Source organism: Myotis myotis, unplaced genomic scaffold (assembly GCF_014108235.1).
Source record: "Myotis myotis isolate mMyoMyo1 unplaced genomic scaffold, mMyoMyo1.p scaffold_m19_p_3, whole genome shotgun sequence".
Lineage (NCBI taxonomy): Eukaryota > Metazoa > Chordata > Mammalia > Chiroptera > Vespertilionidae > Myotis > Myotis myotis.
Window position 1 is genome coordinate 89,868,677 of NW_023416335.1, and position 24,486 is coordinate 89,893,162.

Consider the following 24,486-nt stretch of genomic DNA (forward strand, 5'->3'; position numbering starts at 1 on the left):
AGCAGGGCCGATTGGGGAGTTGGGGTGCTGCCCCCTGTCATGCACAGAGCAGGGCAGATCGGGAGGTTGCGATGCCACCCCCAGTCATGCTCAGGGTAGGGCCGATTGGGGGGTTGGGGCGCTGCCCCCATTACACTCAAGGCAGGGTCGATGGGGAGGTTGGGGCACCACCCCTTGTCACGCACAGAGCAGGGCCGATCAGAGGGTTGGGGAGCTCCCCCCTGTCACACTCAGGGCAGGGCCAATGGGGAGGTTGCGGCTCCACCCTGTCACACACAGAGCAGGGCTGATCAGGGGGTTGGGGAGCTCCCCCCTATCAGGCACAGAGCAGGGCTGATCGGGGGTTGGGGCCCCTTCCCTTGTCACGAACAGAGCAGGGTGGATAGGGAGGTTGTGGCCCCGCCCCCTGTCACACACAGAGCCGCAGGGCGATCAGGGGGTTTGGGCGCTGCCCCCTGTCACACTGCTCCAGGGGCCAGGAGGCCTCGCAGCTCCGCTGATCCCAGTACTGGGAGGCCTCGCAGCTCCGCTTGATACAGGGGCAGTGAGGCCTCGCTGCTCAGCTGATCCCGGTGCTGGGAGGCCTTGCTGCTCCACTGATCCCGGTGCTGGGAGGCATATTACCCTTTTACTATATAGAATAGAGGCCTGGTGCACAGGTGGGGACTGGCTGGTTTGCCCTGAAGGGTGTCCTGGATCAGGGTGGGTGTCCCCACTGGGGTGCCTGGCCAGTCTGGGTGAGGGGCTGAGGGCCATTTTCAGGCTGGCGGGTGACTGAAGCTCCCAACCTCTCTTTTTTTTCTTTCTTTTTTTTTTTTATTCTGGGATTTATTCACCTTCTATGGCTGTCACTGGAACTGAGAGCCGGCTTTAGCTCTGAGGCTTGGCTCCAGCTCTGAGACCTTGGCTGCTGAAAGCAGGGATCTTGGTTTGTTTGGCTTCTATAATTGAAACTCTGTTGCAACTGCAGCTCGGCCGGCTGGCTGAAAGCATGGGGCTTGTTTAGCTTCTATACTTGCAACATTGTTTCTTAGAGTGCAAGCTCAGAGCCCAGCAGCGGCAGGCGGGGAACCTTGGTTTCCTCCTTCACTGGAGCAAGCAAGCCTCCTGTTCGCTTCAGCTGCCTGGCTGCCGGCCCCCATCTTTGTTGGCAGTTAATTTGCATATCGCCCTGATTAGCCAATGGGAAGCGTGTCAGAGGTATGGTTAATTACCATGTTTGTCTATTATTAGATAGTATATCCTGGACAGAGAATACCTTTGTCATTTTTAAGATAAGAGCCATCTACAAGCTATTTTAAGTGAAGGTTGACTACAGGATGCAAGATTCAGATCTGGCTATACTTGACTCCTGATAGAATGCTAAGCAGTCAGGTGGTTCCCCTTTATCCTTAAGAGGAAATAAAGTTGTAGGGTTATATTTTGAACAACATTGAATAGCAAAATGCAGAGCAAATGGTAGAATTTCATGAGTGGTACAATTGAATATTATTTATTCTGGCCAAGGACAGAAACTTTCTGTCTAGTGCAGGGGTGGGCAAACTTTTTGACTCGAGGGCCACAATGGGTTCTTAAACTGGACCTGAGGGCCGGAACAAAAGCATGGATGGAGTGTTTGTGTGAACTAATATAAATTCAAAGTAAACATCATTACATAAAAGGGTACGGTTTTTTTTTTTTTAGTTTTATTCATTTCAAACGGGCTGGATCCGGCCCGAGGGCCATAGTTTGCCCACGGCTGGTCTAGTGACAGATTGTGACCCCAAAAATGTAGTTTCTTGGCAAAGTTTAAGTTTTCTCTAGGTGTTATATGTATGTCTCTGTTCAGCTCATTTGGGTTAGAGGTATTTGGAGTCTTCGGGTAAACTACTTAGACCAGCAAACACAGCAGTAAATTGTCTACATATTGATACAAGGATGGACTCATGGGAAAAAATGAAATCAGTAAGATTATTTTTTAGACATTTAGAGCAGTATGAAGATGATTTTAAATGTCCCTGAACTTTAAACATCTAGGTACATTAATTTTCCCATTAAAAAGTAAATACTGAGAATCCTTATATGATGGTATACTAAAGAAGGCTGCACATAAATTAACCACTGTGAAATATTTACTTGTTGAGAAAATGAAGGTTTCAGGAGAGTACTCTAATAGTTGTATATTTCATTAGTGCTGTAATTAACCTCTAATGTTGGATATTTAGGTGTTACTGTTATCAATAACAAAGCAAGGAAGACACAAAGGCACAAGGATAGATTCCTACAGGTGAAATTATCAGGTTAAGGAGTATGAGTATTTTAGTATATATATTATAGTATATATTGCCAAATCCAATGGACTCTTATCAGCAATAAATCAAAGGTTTTATTTTCATGCCATATTTGCCAGCATTGGATTTTCTCATTAAAAAGGAAAGGGCTGATTTCATGGGTGAAAGTGGCATTTCATTTTTGCTTTGACTTCTATATTGATGAGGGTGAATATTTCTTTATGTAGGTTCTAAGCCAGTGAATTTTATTTTTTGTGAATTTATTTATGTCTTTGGCCCATTTAGCTATAGGATGAGGGCTTACAAGTTAAATTATTGTTAAAGAGTTAGTTTATATTAGTATCACTAATTTACAGATTATATTAGGCATAATCCCCAGTCACTCAATTTTACTGAGAAATCGTCTCCTCTGTTCTTTGTTTGTTATACTGAGGCATTTTTAAAACAGAAATTTCAGATTTTTATGAACACAAACTTAAATCTGTTGATTTTTCATTGATTTAACACATAGTTCTTTCTCATCCAAAAATTGACTAATGTTCACTTAAATTTCTTAGAGATATTTGTGGGGTTTTATATTTCATTCCTCGATCTACCTGGGATCCTATGAATTTTTTATGTAAATAAGACCGTTTATCTCCCTAACCCAGTACTATGCAGACTCAGAATGTTTATCTTTTTTATTTGACAGGGATTAACCAATTAACAAATTCATCACTTTGATACATTAATTTTATTTTTCTCAATATTAATCCAGTAAACATTGTTCTGAGGGTACTATACTAATCAATTTTTGAACTTTTTAATAATAATTGTTCTTGTACAGAGATTTGCATGTTTGTGTGTGTGTGTTTCAGATGGATAAGTTTGCTGAAATGTATTAGTGTGGTAAAGTAACTGTATTTTAAAAATAATCACTACTGCCCAGCCAGCATGGCTCAGTGGTGGCCTATGAACCTGGAGGTCACAGTTTGATTCTGGTCAGGGCACATGCCCAGGTTGTGGGCTCAATCCCCAGTAGGAGAAGGAAGATGATCAATGATTCTTTCTCATCATTGATGTTTCTATCTCTCTTTCCTTCTCCCCTCCTCTCTGAAATAAATTTTAAAAATATTTTTTAAATCACTACTTATTTCTTATTTTAAAAGTTATACATATATGCACATTGCATGTGTATATACATGTACACATATGCACATATATTCATTTTAGAAAATAAGAAAACACAGAGAAGACAAAAAAGTCTCCATATTGCCACCACTTACCTAAAAGTTGATATAATATGTTCATCTTTTTCTATCATTCATATACAAGAAATCATACCATATGTTTTCTTTGCATTTATTTATTTAAATAGTGCTTAGGTAAATTGTAATAACCAGATAATTACCTAAAAGATGTGTCGATTCAGAAGTAGATCTAGATAAAAACCACATATTACTGTGAATTAATGATTTGGAACAAATTTACTTAAAGTTAATTTATCATCTAATTTCTTTTTCGGGTAGCTTAAGCAATGTCTATTTATAGTATAGGCCAATTAGAGTGGCTAAGTACAACTTTGTGGGTTATTTGAAAACCATCAGTGGGTTAGATATGACTTGGAATGTACATAACCTCATATTTCCTGACTCCCCTAAAAGGTGCTAAGTGAGAGACCAATGAATAAAAGGTAATAACCATTTTAGGTTATTCCTAGAAAATGGTTTTTGTTGGTGTCATGTGGATATATGTAAGATAGGTGTCCATCTTTCTTAGGAAGTTGTGCGGTTCCTGGATACCAAGCATCGAAACCACTATCAAGTCTACAATCTTTGCCGTATGTACATGACTGGATATGTAACTACTATAGATAGAAAATAGATTACTATATATAAGAAGATGATTCAATTTTTACATTTCATTTAATCATAAGTATGTGGTGGTGGTGGGAAGTGAGTGAAAAAAATCTCCATCTTGTGCTGGGCTGAGTTGGAGGGGCAGGCAGGAGGCTGAAGTGGAGGTGGAGCCATGTAAGGAAGAGTCTACTCTAATGGTGTTAGGTTTAAGAAAACATTTGTTTTTCTTGTCAGTTTGTGTTTTGAAGACAGACAATTCAACCAATGTGTTCTTTAACCCACTAAAGGTGGAGTGTGAGAAGAGCAGGGCTCTACACAAAAACCAAAACCTTGTAAAAAACATGATATTCTAGTTTACTACTTTGTTTCTTTTGGTTTTTTTCTCTTCCTCTATATTAAACATTTTCAGGAGGCATTTTTGTTGGCCACATTTGCTTCTGCTCTCTGATGTCTAACTACCTTAGCATAATGTAATGAGTAGCCTGTTAGTGAAAGGTTCAGAGTGGGCCGGGGGAGCATCTATTACATGAGGCCATAATGTACCAAAAACTTTTATTTCAGGCACCTGGGTGCAGGTGGGCTGAGTCTGACAAAGGGATCAGCAGAGACTGAAGGAAGAGAAAGTTTTTTATTAATCACTAAAGGCCCGGTACATGGATTTGTGCACTGGTGGGGTCCCTGGAAGCGGGGGTGGGGGAGTGGGGTGAGGGGGGAGTCAGGCCAAAATCTGCAGTCCAACATCCCCCGAGTGATGTAGTAGTGCACAAAGTGAGGCTTGCTGCCACTCTGCTGCAGTCTCCACACCTGTCCTAGGGCGACACCAGCACACCCATGACTGAGAAGCAGCCACAGGCTCATGCCCAATCAGTCCTGATGCTGTCCAGGTCTGGATGGGGGAGGGGCGTGCAGGGGGAGTGCCTGCGGGAGAGGCTCGTGCCACCGCAGCTGCGCTTGCCAGCCCTGAGCCTGGTGTCTGGCGCCCATCGGTTAGCTGAGCAGTGCTCCCACTGTGGGAGTGCACTGACCACCAGGGGGCAGCTCCTGCATTGAGCATCTGCCTCCTGGTGGTCAGGGTGTATCATAGCTGCTGGTCGAACGGTCGCTTAAGCTTTTATGTATACAGATTGCTGGCTGCAAGCCGTTCTGCTGATGTAAGGGCCTAGTCCGTCCTTGGTTCCTCCCCGTGCCAGGTGTCTTCTGGTTATATAAGCTATGCAGTGCTCAAGGCTGCAAGCTTTCTGCAAGATATCTGCTAAGCACAATAAGTTTTCTCTGCCCCAGTTTATTCTCTTTAACCCTTTCAGTTAGAAAATTAAAAGTAAGACCTGTTGAACAAATCAAAATAAGTTGGGCTTAGGTTACTCAAGATGGACAAATCACTCTACTGTCTTTATTTTTTTGAGACTCGTAAGTGTCTTTTAGTATAGCAGGAGCCAGTCAAAAAGCTCCTTTTAAGATGAATAAATAATTTCTAAGAGAAAATTATAACATTCATAACTTGATAATTCACTGTGTTTATTAGGTATAGAGCTATGACCTATGTATCATTTATTTTAGGTGAAAGATCTTATGATCCTAAGTACTTCCATTATAGGGTCCATCGAATCATGATTGATGATCATAATGTCCCCTCTCTGAGGTAAGTTTATGCCAGTTGACTGTCAGAAGAGGGCTAAATACATTGGGCTTGATTTTTTTGGAAATCTGTTAATTCAACTAAAAATCTTACATTTGAAATCAGTGAGATGGTGGAATTTTCCAAAGAAGCACAGAATTGGATGGCTCAAGATGACAAAAACATCATAGTGATTCACTGTAAGGGAGGCAAAGGTAAAAAAAATTTATCTTTTTATTTCTCTTTTTCTAAAAAATTAGAAAAATATATTAAAGTACAAGAAACATATTGTTATTAATCAGTATTAATAGTTAACATTTAAAAATATTAACTTCAAGACTAAAGGAAAAAGCCCTTCTTTATACCCCCTGTTAAAATTTCACCCTACTTATATATTTAATTTCCAATCCCCTGCTCTAAGTCCATACACACCTCTCTCTTCTCTTTCTTCACTATCCAATTTTTTTTTCTCTCTGTCGTTTTGTCGTTGTTTGCTTGATTGTTGATTATATTGGGGTTTTTTTATGCTTGTTTGTGAGATTGTTTCACTTTTTCTTTTTGTTTTGTTTTTGGTTATTTTTTTTTAAGGGGAGAATGATGATTTCTATTTTTTTAAATATATTTATTGATTTTTTTTCAGAGAGGAAGGGAGAGGGATAGAGAGTTAGAAACATCGAAGAGAGAGAAACATCAATCAGGTGCCTCGTGCACACTCCCTACTGGGGATGTGCCCACAACCAAGGTACATGCCCTTGACTGGAATAGAACCTGGGACCCTTGAGTCCACAGGCTGATGCTCTATCCCAGTGTTGGCGAACCTTTTGAACTCGGCATGTCAGCATTTTGAAAAACCCTAACTTAACTCTGGTGTAGTGTCACATATAGAAATTTTTTGATATTTGTAACCATAGTAAAACAAAGACATATTTTTGATATTTATTTTATATATTTAAATGCCATTTAACAAAGAAAAATCAACCAAAAAAATGAGTTCGCGTGTCATCTCCGACACGTGTGTCATAGGTTTGCCATCACTGCTATATCCACTGAGCCAAACCTGTTAGGGCTGTTTTTGGTTATTTTTTGCTTCTGTTTTCCCTCGCCTCGCTTGATATTAGTTGTTGTTTGTAGTTTGCATTCATCTCTAGGTATTTGATGCTGGCTTTTTGGGGGGATTAGTGGCTGTCCTATTGGAGTTTTCTCCCCAAATAAATAGTTTTTTCTCCTCTTCTATTTCATTCTCTTTCTTGTCTCTCTTGCTTTTTATTTCTTTTCCCAATTTCATTTTTGCACTCCCTTTTTTCTCCCTCTTTTTTCTTTCTTTCTTTTTCTCTTCTTCTTTCTTTCTTATCCCCTAATTCTCGTTCAGTGCCTTGTGTGTTGTGCCTTGTTGTGTTGTATTTTGTGCCTTTAAATCAACACAGGAGAGAGAGAACTACATAACCAGACACCTGGAGAAGAGAGATCATGGGGAGACAAAGAAACAACTCACATATGAAAGAAAAGCAGGCATCACCAGAAAAGGAAGTAAATGAAATGGAGTCAAACAACCTGTCAGAGAAAGAATTCAGAGAAATGGTTAAGAGGTGGATGAAAAGAATGGAAGACAAATTTAACAGTATGTGTAAGAACCAAGAGGAAATGAAGAAGAACCAAGAAGAAATGAAAAATGACATCACTGCTGTAAAGAACTCAATGGGAAGCATCAACAGTAGACTAGAAGAAGCAGAGGACTGCATCAGTGAGCTAGAAGACAAGATAGGAAAAAATACCCAAGCAGAGCAGCATCTAGAAAAAAAAATTAAAAAGCAGGAGGGGAGCCTAAGAGAACTTTGGGACAACACAAAATGAAACAACATCCACATAATAGGGGGGCCAGAAGGAGAGGAAATTGAGCAAGGAATAGAAAACCTGTTTGAAGAAATAATGACAGAAAACTTCCTTGATATAGGGAAGAAAAAACTCACACAAATCCAAGAAGCTCACAGAGTCCCAAACAAAATGAACCCCAAAAGACAGACACCAAGGCACATTATAATTAAATTGGCAAACACCAATGACAAAGTAAGAATCTTAAAAGCGGCCAGAGAGAGACAGAAAGTTACCTACAAAGGATCCCCCATCAGACTAGTGACTGATTTCTCAACAGAAACACATCAGGCAAGAAGGGAATGGAATGAAATATACAAAATCATGCAAAGCAAGGGTCTGAATCCAAGAATACTGTACCCAGCAAGCCTATAAATCAAAATTGAGGGTGAAATCATGAGCTTCACAGACAAAAAAGGACTAAGGGAGTTTATTACTACCAAACCAGCAATACAAGAAATGCTAAAGGGTCTGTTGTAAAAAGAAAAAAATAGGAAACAAAGAAGGAACACAGGAGTAAAGAATAAAAATGGTAACAAACAAGTACCTATGAATAATAACTGTAAATGTAAATGGATTAAATGCCCCAATCAAAAGACATAGGGTAACTGAGTGGGTAAGAAAACATGACCTATATATCTGCTTTCTACAGGAAACCCATGTCTGAAAAAAAGACATGCACAGACTGATGGTGAAGGGATGGATAAAGGTTTTTCAGGCAAATGGAAATGAATAGAAAGCTGGGGTAGCAATACTTATATCTGACAAATTAGATCTCAAAGTGAAGGACATAAAAAGAGATAAGGAAGGCCACTTCATAATACTAAGTGGAGCAATCCAACAAGAAGAAATAACCTTGGTAAACATATATGCACCCAATACAGGAGCACCCAAATACATAAGAAAACTTTTGGAGGATACCAAGGGAGAGATTGACAGCAATAGAGTCATAGTAGGGGACTTTAATACCCCACTATCACCATTGGACAAATCCTCTAAACAAAAAATCAGCAAAGAAACATCAATCCTAAATGACTCACTAGATCAGATGGAATTGACATCTTCAGAACATTTCACCCTAAAGCCACAGAATATACATTCTTCTCAAGTGCACATGGGTCATTTTCAAAGATAGACCATATACTGGGTCACAGGCAAAGTCTCTTCAAATTAAGGAGATAGAAATCATATCAAGCATCTTCTCAGATCACAATGGCATACAACTGGAAATCAACTAACATAAAAACAATCCAAAAAAATCAAACACATAGAGACTAAATGGCATTCTATTAAACAATGACTGGGTTACCAGAGAGATCAAAGAAGAAATAAAAAACATCATGGCAACGAACGACAATGAAAACACAACAATCCAAAACCTATGGGACACAGCGAAAGCAGTCTTGAGCGGGAAATTCATAGCTCTACAAGCCTACTGCAAAAAACAAGAAACAATGGTAATAAACTACCTAACTCTACAACTCGAAGAGTTAAAAAGAAAGCAACAAGAAAAGCCCAGTGTAAGCAGAAGGAAGGAAATAATAAAGATCAGAGTGGAGATAAATGACATAGAGACCTAAAATACAATACAAAAGATCAACAAAACCTAGAGCTGGTTCTTTGAAAGGATAAACAAGATTGATGAACCTCTAGCTGGGCTCACCAAGAAGCAAAGAGAGAGGACCCAAATAAACAAAATCAGAAATGAAAGAGGCGAAATAACAACAGACCCCACAGAAATACAAAGGATTGATAAAAAATACTATGAACAACTCTATTCCAACAAACTGGACAACCTGGAGGAAATGGACGCATTCCTAGAAAAATACAACCTTCCAAAACTCAATCAGGAAGAAACTAAAAATCTCAATAGGCCAATAACTATGGAAGAAATTGAAGCAGTCATCAAAAAGCTTCCAGCAAACAAAAGCCCAGGACCAGACGGCTTCACAGGGGAGTTTTACCAAACATTCAAGGAAGAACTAAAACCTATCCTTCTCGGACTACTACAAAAAATTCAAGAGGAAGGAACACTTCCAAGCTCATTCTGTGAAGCCAGCATCACCCTAATACCAAAACCAGAAAAAGACAACACAGTGAAAGAGAATTATAGGCCAATACTCCTCATGAACATAGATGCCAAAATCCTTAACAAAATCCTAGCAAATTGGATCCAGCAGTACATCAGAAAGATCATACACCATGACCAAGTAGGATTTATCCCAGGGATGCAAGGATGGTACAATATCTGCAAATCAATAAATGTGATACATCACATAAACAGATCTAGAGAAAAAAACTACATAGTCATATCAATTGATGCAGAAAAAGCATTTGACAAAATCCAACACCCATTTTTGATAAAAAACTCTCAGCAAGGGGGGAATAGAAGGATCATACCTCAACATAATAAAAGCCATATATGACAAACCGACAGCCAGCATCATACTCAATGGGCAAAAACTAAAACCATTTCCCCTAAGAACAGGAACAAGACAGGGATGCCCACTCTCACCAATCCTGTTCGACATAGTGCTGGAAGTATTAGCCATTGCGATTAGACAAGAAGAAATAAAAGGCATCCAAATTGGAAAACAAGAAGTAAAACTGTCCTTATTCATAGATGACATGATATTGTACATAAAAAATTCTAAAGACTCCATCAAAAAACTATTAGGGAGAAACTAAGATGGCGGCATAAGGAAACACCGAAATTGCTGCCTCCTACAACAACTTCAAAACACAATAAAAAGACAAAACGGACATCATCCAGAACTTAAAGGAAGGCTGGCGGAGTGGAAATTCTACAACTAGAAGGAAAGAGAAAAGCACATTGAGGGTCAGGAGCTGTGGAAGTAAAGTGCAAAGGTACAGAGGCTCGAGAGTGCGTGGAAAGGGGCTGGTACCTGAGGACGCGGCTGTCTTTTTGAATCGGGAGGGAGTCACAAGCTCCCAAGTGCTCTGAACTCCGGTTCCGGGAAGTCTCTGGGGACCCAGGACTCATACGGGGAGAAACTGGACTGTCTGGCAGCGGGCAGAACTCGGAAACTCAGGGCAGCTTTCCCTCAGAGGTGCTTGCAGCAATTAAATTATCAGGACACTGAGACTCGCGTGGCCCCTTAGGGCAGGGCTGAGAATCCGCAATAGTTCCTTGCTCCACCCTTTGATTCCCTGAGACCCCGCCCCACCCAGGCTGCAGCAGAGGCTTTTGCATATGAATGCCCTGGCCCTTTGCAACCTGAAAATTACCTAACAAACTGCAGCTGGGCCACAGACCCAGAACTTCCAAGAGAAGGCCCAAGGCCCCACAGCATCTTGCATTGCTTCACAGCTGGGCCTCATCAGGGCACCTCCAAACTCCAAAACAGGAAGGGGAATCTGCAGTTCTCTTCATAGCTCCTGCTGGGTAACCTCCAAGAGCCAGGGTACCCAGTGGTCAGAGGGGGACCATCTGGATTACAACTCCTCAGATCCATAAGGGACACACCCAGGGGGCAGACTCAGTGAGCACCAAAGCCCTACTGAAGCAAGTCTTGCCCCAGGAGGGTGTCTTCAGCACAGAAGTTCTCCCACTGCAGACACAGCCGATTCTCACTGCCAATTGGCCCGGAGGTCAACTCCTCTCAGTGATCCTACAACAATCAAGGCATAACTAAAACAAGACTGTGCACAAAGCCCACAAGGGGGTGCATCAAGAGTGTCCACCTCAGGTAACGGGGGAGGCTGAGCCACTGGGCCCTACAGGACACCTAGCACACAAAACCACTCTACCAACACAGGGAAGCATAAAAAATGTGGAGACAAAGAAACAGGTCACAAATGACAGAAATGGAGGAAAGAAAATGACTGGATATAGAGTTCAAAACCACGTTTATAAGGTTTTTCAAGAATTTTATGGAAACCGCTGATAAATTTAGTGAGACCCTCAAGAAATCTAGTGAGACCCTCGAGGATATGAAAAATGACCAACTAGAAATTAAGCATACACTGACTGAAATAAAGAATAATATACAGAGATCCAACAGCAGACAAGAGGATCCCAAGAATCAAGTCAAACACTTGAAATACAAAGAAACAAAAAATACTCAACTGAAAAAGAAAAAAGAAAAAAGATTCCAAAAATATGAAGATAGTGTAAGGAGCCTCTGAGACAACTTCAAGCGTACCAACATCAGAATTATAGGGACACCAGAAGAAGAGAGAGGGCAAGATATTGAAAACCTATTTGAAGAAATAATGACAGAAAACTTCCCCTACCTGGTGAAAGAAATAGACTTACAAGTCCAGGAAGCGCAGGAACCCCAAACAAAAGGAACCCAAAGAGGACCACACCAAGACACATCATAATTAAAATGCCAAGAGCAAAAGATAAAGAGAGAATCTTAAAAGCAGCAAGAGAAAGAAAGTCAGCTACCTACAAGGGAGTACCCATACGACTGTCAGCTGATTTCTCAACAGAAACCATGCAGGCCAGAAGCAGTGGCAAGAAATATTCAAAGTGATGAACAGCAAGAACCTACAACCAAGATTACTTTATCCAGCAAAGCTATCATTCAGAATAGAAGGTCAGTTAAAGAGCTTCACAGGTAAGAAAAAGCTAATGGAGTTCATTACCACCAAACCAGCATTATATGAAATGCTGAAAGGTATTCTTTAAGAAGAGGAAGAAGAAAAAGGAACTCTTACCATTTGCCACAGCATGGATGGAACTGGAGAGCGGATAAATACCACATGATCTCACTCATTTGTGGAAAATAATGAACAACATAAACTGATGAACAAGGACTGATCCAGAGACGGAGAGGCATTGATTGGACTGTCGGGCCTTGGAGGGAAGGTAGGGGAGGGTGGGGGTAAGGGGGAAAGATCAACCAAAGGACTTATATGCAAGCATATAGGTCTAACAAATGGACACGGACAACGGGGGTGGGGGGAGAGGTGAGGGCATGAGCGGAGGGGGCGGTAGGGGGTAACGTGGGGATAAGGACACATATGTAATATCTTAATCAATAAAAAATATATTTAAAAAAAACTATTAGACTTAATAAATGAATTTGGCAATGTAGCAGGATACAAAATTAACACCAGGAAATCTATGGCATTTCTATACACCAATAGTGAACTTACAAAAGGAGAGACTAAAAAAAGCAATCCCATTTACCATCACATCAAAAAAAATTAAGATACCTAGGAATAAACTTAACTAAAGAGGTAAAAGACCTCTACTCAGAAAACTACAGGATGTTGAAAAAAGAGATACAGGAAGACACAAACAGATGGAAGAACATACCATGTTCTTGGATTGGTAGAATCAACATCATTAAAATGTCCATACTACCCAAAGCAATCTATAAATTCAACACACTCCCCATTAAAATACCAATGGTATATTTCACAGACCTAGAACAAACTCTCCAAAAATTCATCTGGAATAAAAAAAGACCCCGAATAGCTGCAGCGATCCTGAAAAAGAACAAAGTAGGTGGGATCTCAATACCAGATATCAAATTGTATTACAAAGCCACTGTTCTCAAAACTGCCTGGTACTGGCACAAAAACAGATATATAGATCAATGGAATAGGATAGAGAACCCAGAAATCGACCTGAACAAATATGCTCAATTAATATTAGACAAAGAAGGCAAGAACATACAATGGAGCCAAGATAGTCTCTTCAATAAATGGTGTTGGGAAAATTGGTCAGGTACATGCAAAAAAATGAAACTAGACCACCAACTTACACCATACACAAAAATAAACTCAAAATGGATAAAGGACTTAAATGTAAGACGGGAAACCATAAAAATACTAGAGGAATCCAAAGGCAACAAAATCTCAGACATATGCCGAAGCAATTTCTTCACTGATACAGCTCCTAGGGCATTGGAAACTAAAAAGATAATAAACAAATGGGACTACATCAAAATAAAAAACTTCTGCACAGCAAAAGAACCATCAACAAAACAACAAGAAAGCCCACTGCATGGGCGAACATATTTGCCAATGTTATCACTGATAAGGGTTTAATCTCTGACATTCATAGGGAACTCATACAACTTAACAAAAGGAAGATAAACAATCCAATCAAAAAATGGACCAAGTACCTAAATAGACATTTTTCGAAAGAGGGCATTCAGAAAGCCAAGAGACATATGAAAACATGCTCAAAGTCAGTAGTCATCCAAGAGATGCAAATCAAAACAATGAGGTACCATCTCACACCTGTCAGAATGGCTCTCATTAACAAATCAACAGACGACAAGTGCTGGAGATGATGTGGAGAAAAAGGAATACTCGTGCACTGCTGGTGGGAATGCAGACTGGTGCAGCCACTATGGAAGACAGTATGGCGTTTCCTCCAAAAGTTAAAAATGGAACTCCCATTTGACCCAGTGATCCCACTTCTAGGAATATATCCCAGGAAACCAGAAACACCAATAAGAAATGATATATGCATACCTATATTCATACAGCACAAGTTACTATAGCTAAGATTTGGAAACAGCCTAAGTGCCCATCAGTAGATGAATGGATTAGAAAACTGTGGTACATCTACACAATGGAATACTATGCTGTTGTAAAAAAGAAGGAATTCTTACCATTTGCAACAGTATGGATGGAACTGGAGAGCATTATGCTAAGTGAAATAAGTCAGTCAATGAAAGAAAAATACCACATGATCTCACTCATTAATGCATAATAAAGACCATTATAAACTTATGAACAAAAATAGATACAGAGGCAGAACAGCATCGAACAGACCATCAAACTACAGCGGGAAGCCCAGGGAGGGTTGGTGGGGGGCGGGGGGGAGGGTAAGAGATCAACCTAAGGACGTATATGCATGCATATAAGCATAACCAATGGACATAAGACACTGGGGGGTAGGGGAGGCTGGGGGAAGGTCAAGGCGGGGGGGAAAGGAGACATATGTAATACTCTTTGTAATACTTTAAGCAATAAAACAAAATTTTAAAAAAGACTAAAGGAAAAAGGGAGATAGGGAGAGAGAAAAGAAGGAAAGAAAACAGGCATAAAAGAACTAAGAAAGATTGAGCATGTTTTCCCTTCTTTACTATCAGTTTTTTCATTTTTAATTTCTCAAAATATCAGTCAAAATGAAAAGTGTGTTTAACTTTAGAAATCATCAGACCCTTTAATTTTATTTTAAGGTTTTTTTAACTTTGTAAGAACCTTTTAAGGTTAAAAGAGCCCAAAACAATGATATTTCATAAACCAAAAATTATCTGAAATGTTTATAGTATAATGATACAAAGTTGATTTTGGTGGGGATAAAAATTTTTAAAGCCATTGTAAATCCAGCAAATGAATTCCAGGAAAGCACAATACTTTAATATTGCCTTATTGATTGAGTAGAATCAAGTTTTAATTTTACATGAAAATTAGTTTTAAGCCCGTTAGTAGTTGGAAAGTTCTATTGTTAGTTCCATAGGTTGAAATATTACATATATATATTAGAGTAGAGGCCCGGTGCACAAAAATTTGTGCACTTGGTGGGGAGGGGATGGTTCTCAGCTCCCCAGGGGATCGGGCCTAAGCTGGCAGTCAGACATCATTCTGGCAGCCCGGGGCTCTCAGGGGATGTCCACTTGCGAGCGGGGAGCAGGCCTAAGCTGCAGTTGGACATCCTTAGCACTGCTGAGGAGGCAGGAGAGGCTCCCGCCACCACCACTGTGCTGGCAGTCATCAGCCTGGCTTGTGGCCGAGTAGTGCTCCCCCTGTGGGAATGCACTGACAACCAGGGGGCAGCTCCTGCATTGAGCGTCTGCCCCCTGGTGGTCAGTGTGTGTCATAGTGACCAGTCATTCCCAGTCGTTCTGCTGTTAGGGTCAATTTGCATATCACCCTTTTATTATACAGGATAGAGGCCTAGTGTACAGGTGGGGGCTGGCTAGTTTGCCCTGAAGGGTGTCCTGGATCAGGGTGGGGGTCCTGCTGAGGTGCCCGGCCAGCCTTGGGAGGGTCTGAGGGCTGTTTCCAGGCTGGCCACACCCCCTTCAGGGTGGGGGTCCCCACTGGGATGCCTGGCCAGCCTGGGTCAGGGGCTGATGGCTGTTTGCAGGCTGGCCAAGCCCCGCAGTGGGGACCCTCATCCCATGGGGGTGTGGTCAGCCTGGGTGAGGCGCCGAGGGCCGTTTTCAGGCTGGCCACGCCCCCCTGGCAACCCAAGCTCCCAGCCTCTCCTTTTTTTCTTTTTTCTTTTTTCTGCGATTTATTTATCTTCTATAATTGAAATTTTGTAGCCTTGAGCGGAGGCCATTGCCATCTGGAAGCAGGTATCTGAGATTTATTTATCTTCTATAATTGAAAATTTGTAGCCTTGAGCAGAGCCGAGGGCCGGCCAGGGCAGGTGGGAAGCTTGGCTTCCTCCATCGCTGGGGGCAACCCAAGCCTCCTGCTCACTCCAGCATCGTGGTCGCTGCCATCTTAGTTGGGTTGATTTGCATACTTGCTCCTGATTGGCTTGTGGGTGTGGCTTGTGGCATAGCTTGAGTATAGCGGAGGGACAGTTAATTTGCATGTTTCTCTTTTATTATATAGGAGATATATATATATGTATATATATATATATATATATATATATATATATATATATATATATAATACAATGCCACGGATAAATAGAAAACATAGAAGCTGAATAATATGGAATTGCCAGGTTTTGTTTTTTACCATTTTTTTACTCACAAAAATGGCCATTTCACACTCATAGTGTAAGCAATTGACTTCAGTTTTCTGATAATTAAAGCTAAGTCTCTGTTTGGAGGAAAGCATTCATTTCAAATTAAAATTTGTTGTTGCTGTTGAGAGGGAATTTATATTATTCTGTGTTCACATGTTTTTCAATTGCGGTACAATTTCAAAGTTGTATCTCATTATGGCTTTCATTTGCCTTTCTAATTATTAATTAGATTACTAGTAAGATTGAGAAAGTGTTCATAGGTTTATTAGCAACTTGGATATCTTTCTTTTTAAAGTTCTGTTTAATTTTCCTGTCCATTTTTCTCCTAGATTATTTTTTTCCAGTTGACTTATAGGAGTTCTTTATGTTTTCTGGATTTTCAACTCTGCTATTTGTTCTATGTATTGCAAGAAACTTTTTCTGCACTGTAATTTTCTTTTTCTTTTTGAATATCACTTGGTTAACAGAAATCTTACTTCTAACATAGTTGATGTACTATATCATACTTTCTCTTAATAAGGTGTTTTTATGTCCTGATGAGCTTCAAAGGCATTCTCCTGTATTATCTTATAGAAGGTTCATTCCATTTGAAATTGATCTTTGTGTGTGATATGATGAAAGAATCAAATTTCATATTTTACCATATGACTATCCAATTGTTTCAGCACACTGATTGGACTTTCATTTCTTTTTTTTTAGAACAAAAAATATCATTAGTTTATTGCAGTTGGTTCTGAATAAATTAAAACATACAACATATTCTCTTTTAAAATAGGTTATGAAGACCAGAATTGAAAAATGATCCCATTTAAAAACTAGAAATACATTATACTTAGTATAATTAATAGAATGGTTATCAGGAGCTTGTCATTTATATATCAAGCAATGTATTTTACGTTCAGCAAACTTAATTTTATCAAATGTCTTAATTTCATAGACAACAATATGATACATATTGTATAAGAAGCACACAATAGTTTTGCACTACAATTTCAAAGTTTATAGAAATTGAAAAACAGAAGTTAAACATTGGTATACTGACAGCATTTGTGAACTTTGGAAAAACTGTATATCAAACTTAGAATCCAGATATTAGCCAATGTGAAACTTTACTTTCATAATATAAAAATGATACTTTGAGAGGCAAAATCTTATTTTACTAAACAAACTATATAAACATTTAAAATAATCATTAAAAACTCGACTTTAGAATTTATAAAGATTAGCTATAAAAATATATTGATAATCACTTTTATAAATATACCATTCACTACATTACAAAATAGTCTCTAGCACAAAATTGCTTTAATAACTGTATTATTTTATTCTGATAAGTGTTACATTAAATTGATTATAAAATACTCTTGGGAAACTTTGGTATGCATCTTCAGAAGTTTTTTGATTTTTTTTAAAAAAACTCTAATATCACTTTAAGGGCCTGTAAACATTCCATTCTATTAAAGCACAACAGAATAAGTAATGCATATTCAACTGCTTACAGAATATAGAATCAAAAAACAATCTGCTATATATTTGTAGAAAACCACCATTCCCAGAATAACCCAAAAAAACAACTATTTAAAAGTGTCAAACTTTTAAACAGTTTTCTTTCCATTCTGATAATAAATGTACAAAAACACTACACCCCATTCATGTACCTTAGATGTCTATTAGGACAAGGGCTCAAAATTTGTTTTTCCCACTCTTCAAAACTCTCTCAAGTCCAATAAATAAACTTAAGAGCCATTTAAAAGACTTGACAATAGAATATGTATATGTAATCAGAACACATGATTATTACATTTAGTTATGCATTAGGTTTTCTTTTGGTAATTTAGAATTTATTGGCAGAAATAAAATACATACACATGCACACAACTGAAAAGAGTTAATTTTAGGAAACAGCATGAAATACAGACCTATAGGGTAAATTGATTTAATTTTGAAAATTTACCAAATTTCATCTTGTCTGCCATTTTTGGATTATTGACAACTACTGTTATTTAGAAAATTCAGATTAATTAGTATTTACTTCCTGCTTCTTTAGTGTTTTTTTTTTTTTATAGAGTTTCCAGTTGTGCCAGTATCTTCCTTGAGGTCATATTCCACTTTATCCTCTGTCACCAATTCTCTTGCATAAGACTGTGAGTTGCAAAAGCCTAAATAAAAGATTCATTTTTTTACCTTTTAATTTGTGTAACTCCACTAAAAAGAAAAAATCATTTAATTTTTAGGCAAATCCACAAAATATTTTCTTTCTCAAATATCAAACACTTTTATGGGAATAAACATCCTTCAAGGTTTTTAACTCTTCTATTAGAGTTTTTTTAAAAATATATGTTTTATTGATTTTTTTATAGAGAAGAAGGGAGAGGGATAGAGAGTTAGAAACATCGATGAGAGAGAAACACAGATCAGCTGCCTCCTGAACACTCCCTACTGGGGGTGTGCCTGCAACCAAGGTACATGCCTTTGACCGGAATCGAACCTGGGACCCTTCAGTCCGCAGGCTGACACTCTATCCACTGAACCAAACCAGTTAGGGCTTCTATTAGAGTTATATTTTGATTTTTCCAGGACTGCAACTCGATTTTCCAGGCATTTCACATATTCTTTTTTCTTTCTGCAACATTCTAGAGCACTTCTCTGTTTTTCTTCTACCTTATTTCTCTCTTCAACGGGGGATCATCTGTCTTAGTTGTCAGAGATGTAAGACTCACAGGAGATGTCATCACCACAGTTTGTGGCAGCAAAGTAGCTGAAAGTGTGGTATGAATCTGAAATGTCTATATATCTCCTGATGCAGTTTGTACAACCACCTGGTTGCTGGGCACAAGTATTTGCTGTGCATAGTGGAGAATTGTGCCTTGTTGGGTACTGCCTGAATTTGTCATGGTTAGTGTCTGAAGTCCCTGTACTCCATCTGTGCTGGACTGGCCAGCTATAAGGCTCCATTGGGGGGCAATGGCAATGTACTGTCCGGTGCTATTCTGATAGATGGAAGTTGGAGCAGACATATAAGTGACAGCAGAAACGCCAGGATTTTCTCTGTCTCCTTTTCTGCCCTGTGTATCTTCAGAAGATATATCTTTCAAATTTTTTCTATAAGATGGGTACCTTGCTAGGATCCCATGGGCTTTCTGTGAGGAGCCTATGCTATCAGATGAGCCCTGAGATTCTTCACTTTCTGATAAAGATGATACCACTTGCACGTGTGGTGGGTGAATTACACAGACTGAGCCGTCTGGATGACCCTCTGAACCTGTACTTGCTCTCGAGGAAGAGGTACAGTTGTCACTGGCACAGATCCTCTTAGTGACATCTGTTGAGTGATATGAGAAATATGAGCTCCCTGAACTGTGGAACCAGGCTGAGGTCTGTGTCTGAAGTAGTACTCTTGTGGGAATCTTCCATAATCAACTGTGGCTGTCACCTCGCCGCTCTCTGGGGCGGGAACTAGACTTTCATTTCTTTACTGCTCTGCAGGACATGTTCTATTTCTGAACTTTCTATTCTGTTCATTAGTCTTTTCTTTGTCTGTATGCCTGTAGCAAAACTACTTTACTTACCATAGCTTTCTAATATTCCCGATTCCCAGTCAAGGGAGTCCACCCATCTTGCTCTCCTTCACAATTGTTTGGGTCTTAATAGACCATCTACATTTCCATATAACTTTTGTAATCAGCTAGTCAAATTACACATACATAAACACATACACACAAATACATTTGATTTTGATTCAATGTTGTTTAGAATTGCATTGAATCTGCGGATTGAAGACAACTGAAATTTTTACAATTCTGATTCTTTCATACATGAAGGGAGATTGCCCCTCATTTAGTTAGGTGTTCTTCAATCTCTCTTTATAACTTTTTTCATTTTCTGCACAGAAAACCTTGTGTAATTTTGGTTAGATATATTCCTAGATATTTATATATATATATGGTTTAAAGTATTACATTTTTTTCCTTTTTCCCCAATTGACACCCCCCCAGGCTAGGACAAGCCCTCACCGCCCCAGTGTCTGTGTCCATTGATTATGCTAATACGCATGCATACAAGTCCTTTGGTTGATCTCTAACCCCTCTGCTCCCCTGCCTTCTATCTGAGGTTAGACGGTCTGTTCAGTGTTACTTTGTCTCTGGATCTATTTTTGTTCGTCAGTTTATGCTGTTCATTACATCCCACATATAAGTGAGATCATGTGGTATTTATCTTTCTCCGACTGACTTATTTCGCTTAGCATAATGCTCTCCAGTCCCATCCATGCTGTTGCAAATGGTAAAAGTTCCTTCCTTTTTATAGCAGCACTTGGGGCCCAGTGCATGAATTCATGCATCTTGAAAGGAACTGTGGGCCACGAGGCTGCGGTGGGCACAGTGGCGGGTCTCAGCCCCTCCCGCCATGGCCCCCATCCCTTGTCTGCCAGCAGCCCAGCTCCTGCCACTGCTGCTCCCACGTACTGATGGCACAGAGAGATTGGGGTCGGCTGGGCCCAGCGCTAGCAGCAGATGCGAGTGGGGCCAGCACCTTCAGCGGGTGTGAGGGGTGGCTGCTGGTGCGATCACCCCTCAGCAGCAGGGGGAGGTGGAGAAGCCACTCACACCTGCTGATGGCACTGAGCGATCAGGACCGGCACTGGGCACACCAGTGGGTGCAAGCAGCAGCTCTAGAGCCGGCTAAGGGGTGTGAGTGGGGCCATCACCGGCAGCGGGTGCAAGAGGCGGCTGCCAGCCCTGATTGCCCCTCAGGAGCAAGGGGAGGTGGAGAAGCCCTGAGGGGCGATCAGGGCTGGGAGCCGCCGCTCACACCCGCTGCCAGCGCTGAGCGATTGGGGCCAGCCCCAGGCACTGGCAGCAAGTGCAAGTGGCAGCTCCATCACTGGCAGCTGGTACAAGAGGGGCTGGCGCCAGCAGCAGGTGCAAGAGCCTGGTGGGACCATGGCATGCAGGAGAAAAGAATTTTCAGTAACCACCAGAGGCTCGCCCTGATGACAGCGACTGGCACCCCACCCTGGTCTGGCACCCCCTCTCACCTGCTCCACCATTGCCCTACGGCCAATGCCCGACATGTGACGCGATCTTTTGCCTGCTGCCAATACCTGACATGTGTAGCACATGCCCCCTGGTGGTCAGCGAACGTCATAGTGACCAGTTCTTGGGTTGTTCAGTTGTTTGGTTGTTCCCCCATTTGGTCTATTTGCATATTAGGATTTTATATATATAGATAGTATTTCATTGTGTACATGTGCTACAGTTTTTTAATCCACTCATCTGCTGATGGGCACTTAGGCTGTTTCCAAATCTTAGCTATGGTAAATTGTGCTGCTATGAACATAGGGGTGCATATATCCTTTCTAATTGGTGTTTCTGGTTTCTTGGGATATATTCCTAAAAGTGGTGTTACTGGGTCAAATGGGAGTTCCATTTTTAACTTTTTGAGGAAACTCCATACTGTTTTTCACAGTGGCTGCACCAGTCTGCATTCCCACCAGGACTGCACAAAGGTTCCTTTTTCTCTACATCCTCTCCAGTACTTGTCATTTGTTGATTTGTTGATGATACCATTTTTTCAGGTGTGAGATGGTACCTCATTGTTGTTTTGATTTGCATCTCTCAGATGATCAGTGACTTTGAACATGTTTTCATATGTCTCTCAGCCTTCTGTATGTCCTCTTTGAAAAAATGACTATTCAGGTCCTTTTTTTATTGGGTTGTTTATCTTCCTTTTGTTAAATTGTATGAGTTCCCTGTAAATGTTGAAGATTAAACCCTTATCAGAGACAACATTGGCAAAAGTGTTCTCCCATGCAGTGGACTTTCTTGTTGTTTTGTTGATGGTTTCATTTGCTGTGCAGAAGCATTTTATTTTGATGTAGTCTCATTTGTTTATTTTCTTCTTGGTTTCCATTGCCCTAGGAGCTGTATCAGTAAAGATATTGCTACGACATATATCTGCAATTTTGCTGCCTATGGAGTCTTCTAAGATTTTTATGGCTTCCCATCTTACATTTAATTCATTTAACCATTTTGAGTTTATTTTTGTGTATGGTATAAGTTGGTGATCTAGTTTCATTTTTTTGCATGTACCTGACCAATTTTCCCAACACCATTTATTGAAGAGACTGTCTTGACTCCATTGTATGCTCTTGCCTCCTTTGTCAAATATTAATTGAACATAATGGCTTGGGTCTATGGGTTCTCTGTTCTGTTTCATTGGTCTATATGTTTGTTCTTGTGCCAGTACCAGGCAGTTTGAAAACCATGGCTTTGTAATATAGCTTGATATCTGGTATTATGCTCCCTCCCACTTTGTTTTTTTCTCAAGATTGCTGTGGCTATTCATTTTTTTATTTGAGATGGATTTTTGTAGAGTTTGTTCTAGGTGTGTAAAATATGCCGTTGGTATTTTAATGGGGATTGCATTAAATGTATAAATTGCTTTGGGTAGCATGAACATTTTAATGATGTTGTTTCTACCAATCCATGAATATGGTATGTTCTTCCATTTGTTTATGTCTTCCTCTATCACTTTTTTCAATATCCTGTAGTTTTCCAAGTACAGGTCTTTTAACTCCTTGGTTAAGTTTATTCCTAGGTATCTTAAATTTTTTGGTGCAATGGTAAATGGGATTGTTTTTTTATTTTCTCTCTGTGTGAGTTCATTATTGGTGTATAAAAAAGCCATAGATTTCTGGGTGTTAATTTTGTATCCTTCTATATTGCCAAATTCATTTATTAAGTCTAATAGTTTTTTGATGGAATCTTTGGAGTTTTCTATATACAATATCATGTCATCTGTGAATAATGACAGTTTTACTTATTTTCTAATTTGGATGCTTTTTACTTCTTCTTCTTGTCTAATCGCAATGGCTAGCACTTCTAGTACTATGTTAAACAGGAGTGGTGAAAGTGGTGTCTTGTTCCTGTTCTTAGGTGAAATGGTTTTAGTTTTTGCCCATTGAGTATGATGTTGGCTGTAGGTTTGTCATATAAGGCTTTTATTATGTTGAGGTATGATCTTTCTATTCCCATTTTGCTGAGAGTTATTATCAAGAAAGGGTGTTGGATTTTGTCAAATGCTTTTTCTGCATCAATTGATATGACTATGTGATTTTTATTTCTCAATTTGTTTATGTGATGTATCACATTTATTGATTTGCAGATATTGTACCATCCTTGCATCCCTGGGATAAATCCTACTTGGTCATAGTGTATGATCTTTCTGATGTAATGCTGGATCCAATTTGCTAGAATTTTGGTGAGGATTTTAGCATCTATGTTCATCAGGGATATTGGCCTCTAATTCTCTTTCACTGTGGTGTCTTTATCTGGTTTTGGTATTAGGGTAGTGCTGGCTTCATAGAATGAGCTTGGAAGTGTTCCTTCCTCTTGAATTTTTTGAAATAGTCTGAGCAGGATAGGTTTTGGTTCTTCTTTGAATGTTTGGTAAAATGCTCCTGTGAGGCCATCTGGCGCTGGGCTTTTGTTTGCTGGAAGCTTTTTGAAGACTGCTTCAATTTTCTCCATAGTTATCGGTATATTGAGATTTTTCCTGATTTAGTTGTTGGAGGTTGTATTTTTCTAGGAAAATGCCCATTTCCTCTAGGTTGTCTAGTTTGTTGGAATAGAGTTGTTCATAGTATTTTTTTTTACAATCCTTTGTATTTCTGTGGGGTCTGTTGTTATTTCACCTCTTTCTTTTCTGATTTTGTTTATTCAGGTCCTCTCTCTTTGCTTCTTGGTTAGAGGTTAATCAATCTTGTTTATCCTTTCAAAGAACCAGCTCTTGGTTTCATTGATCTTTATATTTTTTTTGTTTTGTTCGTCTCTATGTCATTTATTTCTACTCTGATCTTTATTATCTCCTTCTTTCTGCTTACTCTGGGCTATTCTTGTTGCTCTCTTTCTAATTCTTTAAGTTGTAGAGTTAGATGATTTTCTACCATTTTTTCTAGGTTTTTGTTTTCTTTTTTGAGGTAGGCCTGTAGAGCTATAAACTTCTCTCTCAAAACTGTTTTCACTGTGTCCCATAGATTTTGTATTTATTTTCATTGTCATTCATTTACAGGATGTTTTTAATTTCTTCTTTGATCTCTTTGGTAACCCAATCATTGTTTAATAGCATGCTATTCAGCTTCCAAGTGTTTAACACATAATAAATAGTGAATAATGGTAGTGATTATAATGA

The 24,486-nt window shown here is 39.6% G+C and overlaps 1 protein-coding gene and 1 pseudogene across 3 annotated transcripts in view; one reads left to right on the plus strand and one right to left on the minus strand.

The window, feature by feature from the left end:
• Positions 1-24,486, plus strand: part of LOC118651618 (phosphatidylinositol 3,4,5-trisphosphate 3-phosphatase TPTE2-like) — an 89,198-nt gene that overhangs the window by 37,354 nt on the left and 27,358 nt on the right. For all 3 annotated transcript variants that reach the window (XM_036300952.1, XM_036300954.1, XM_036300955.1), the window contains 3 exons: positions 4,029-4,089; positions 5,666-5,747; positions 5,850-5,938. In XM_036300952.1, the coding sequence (XP_036156845.1) occupies positions 4,029-4,089; positions 5,666-5,747; positions 5,850-5,938 (232 nt within the window). The remainder of the gene's footprint in view (positions 1-4,028; positions 4,090-5,665; positions 5,748-5,849; positions 5,939-24,486) is intronic.
• Positions 18,563-19,710, minus strand: LOC118651617 (annotated as a pseudogene).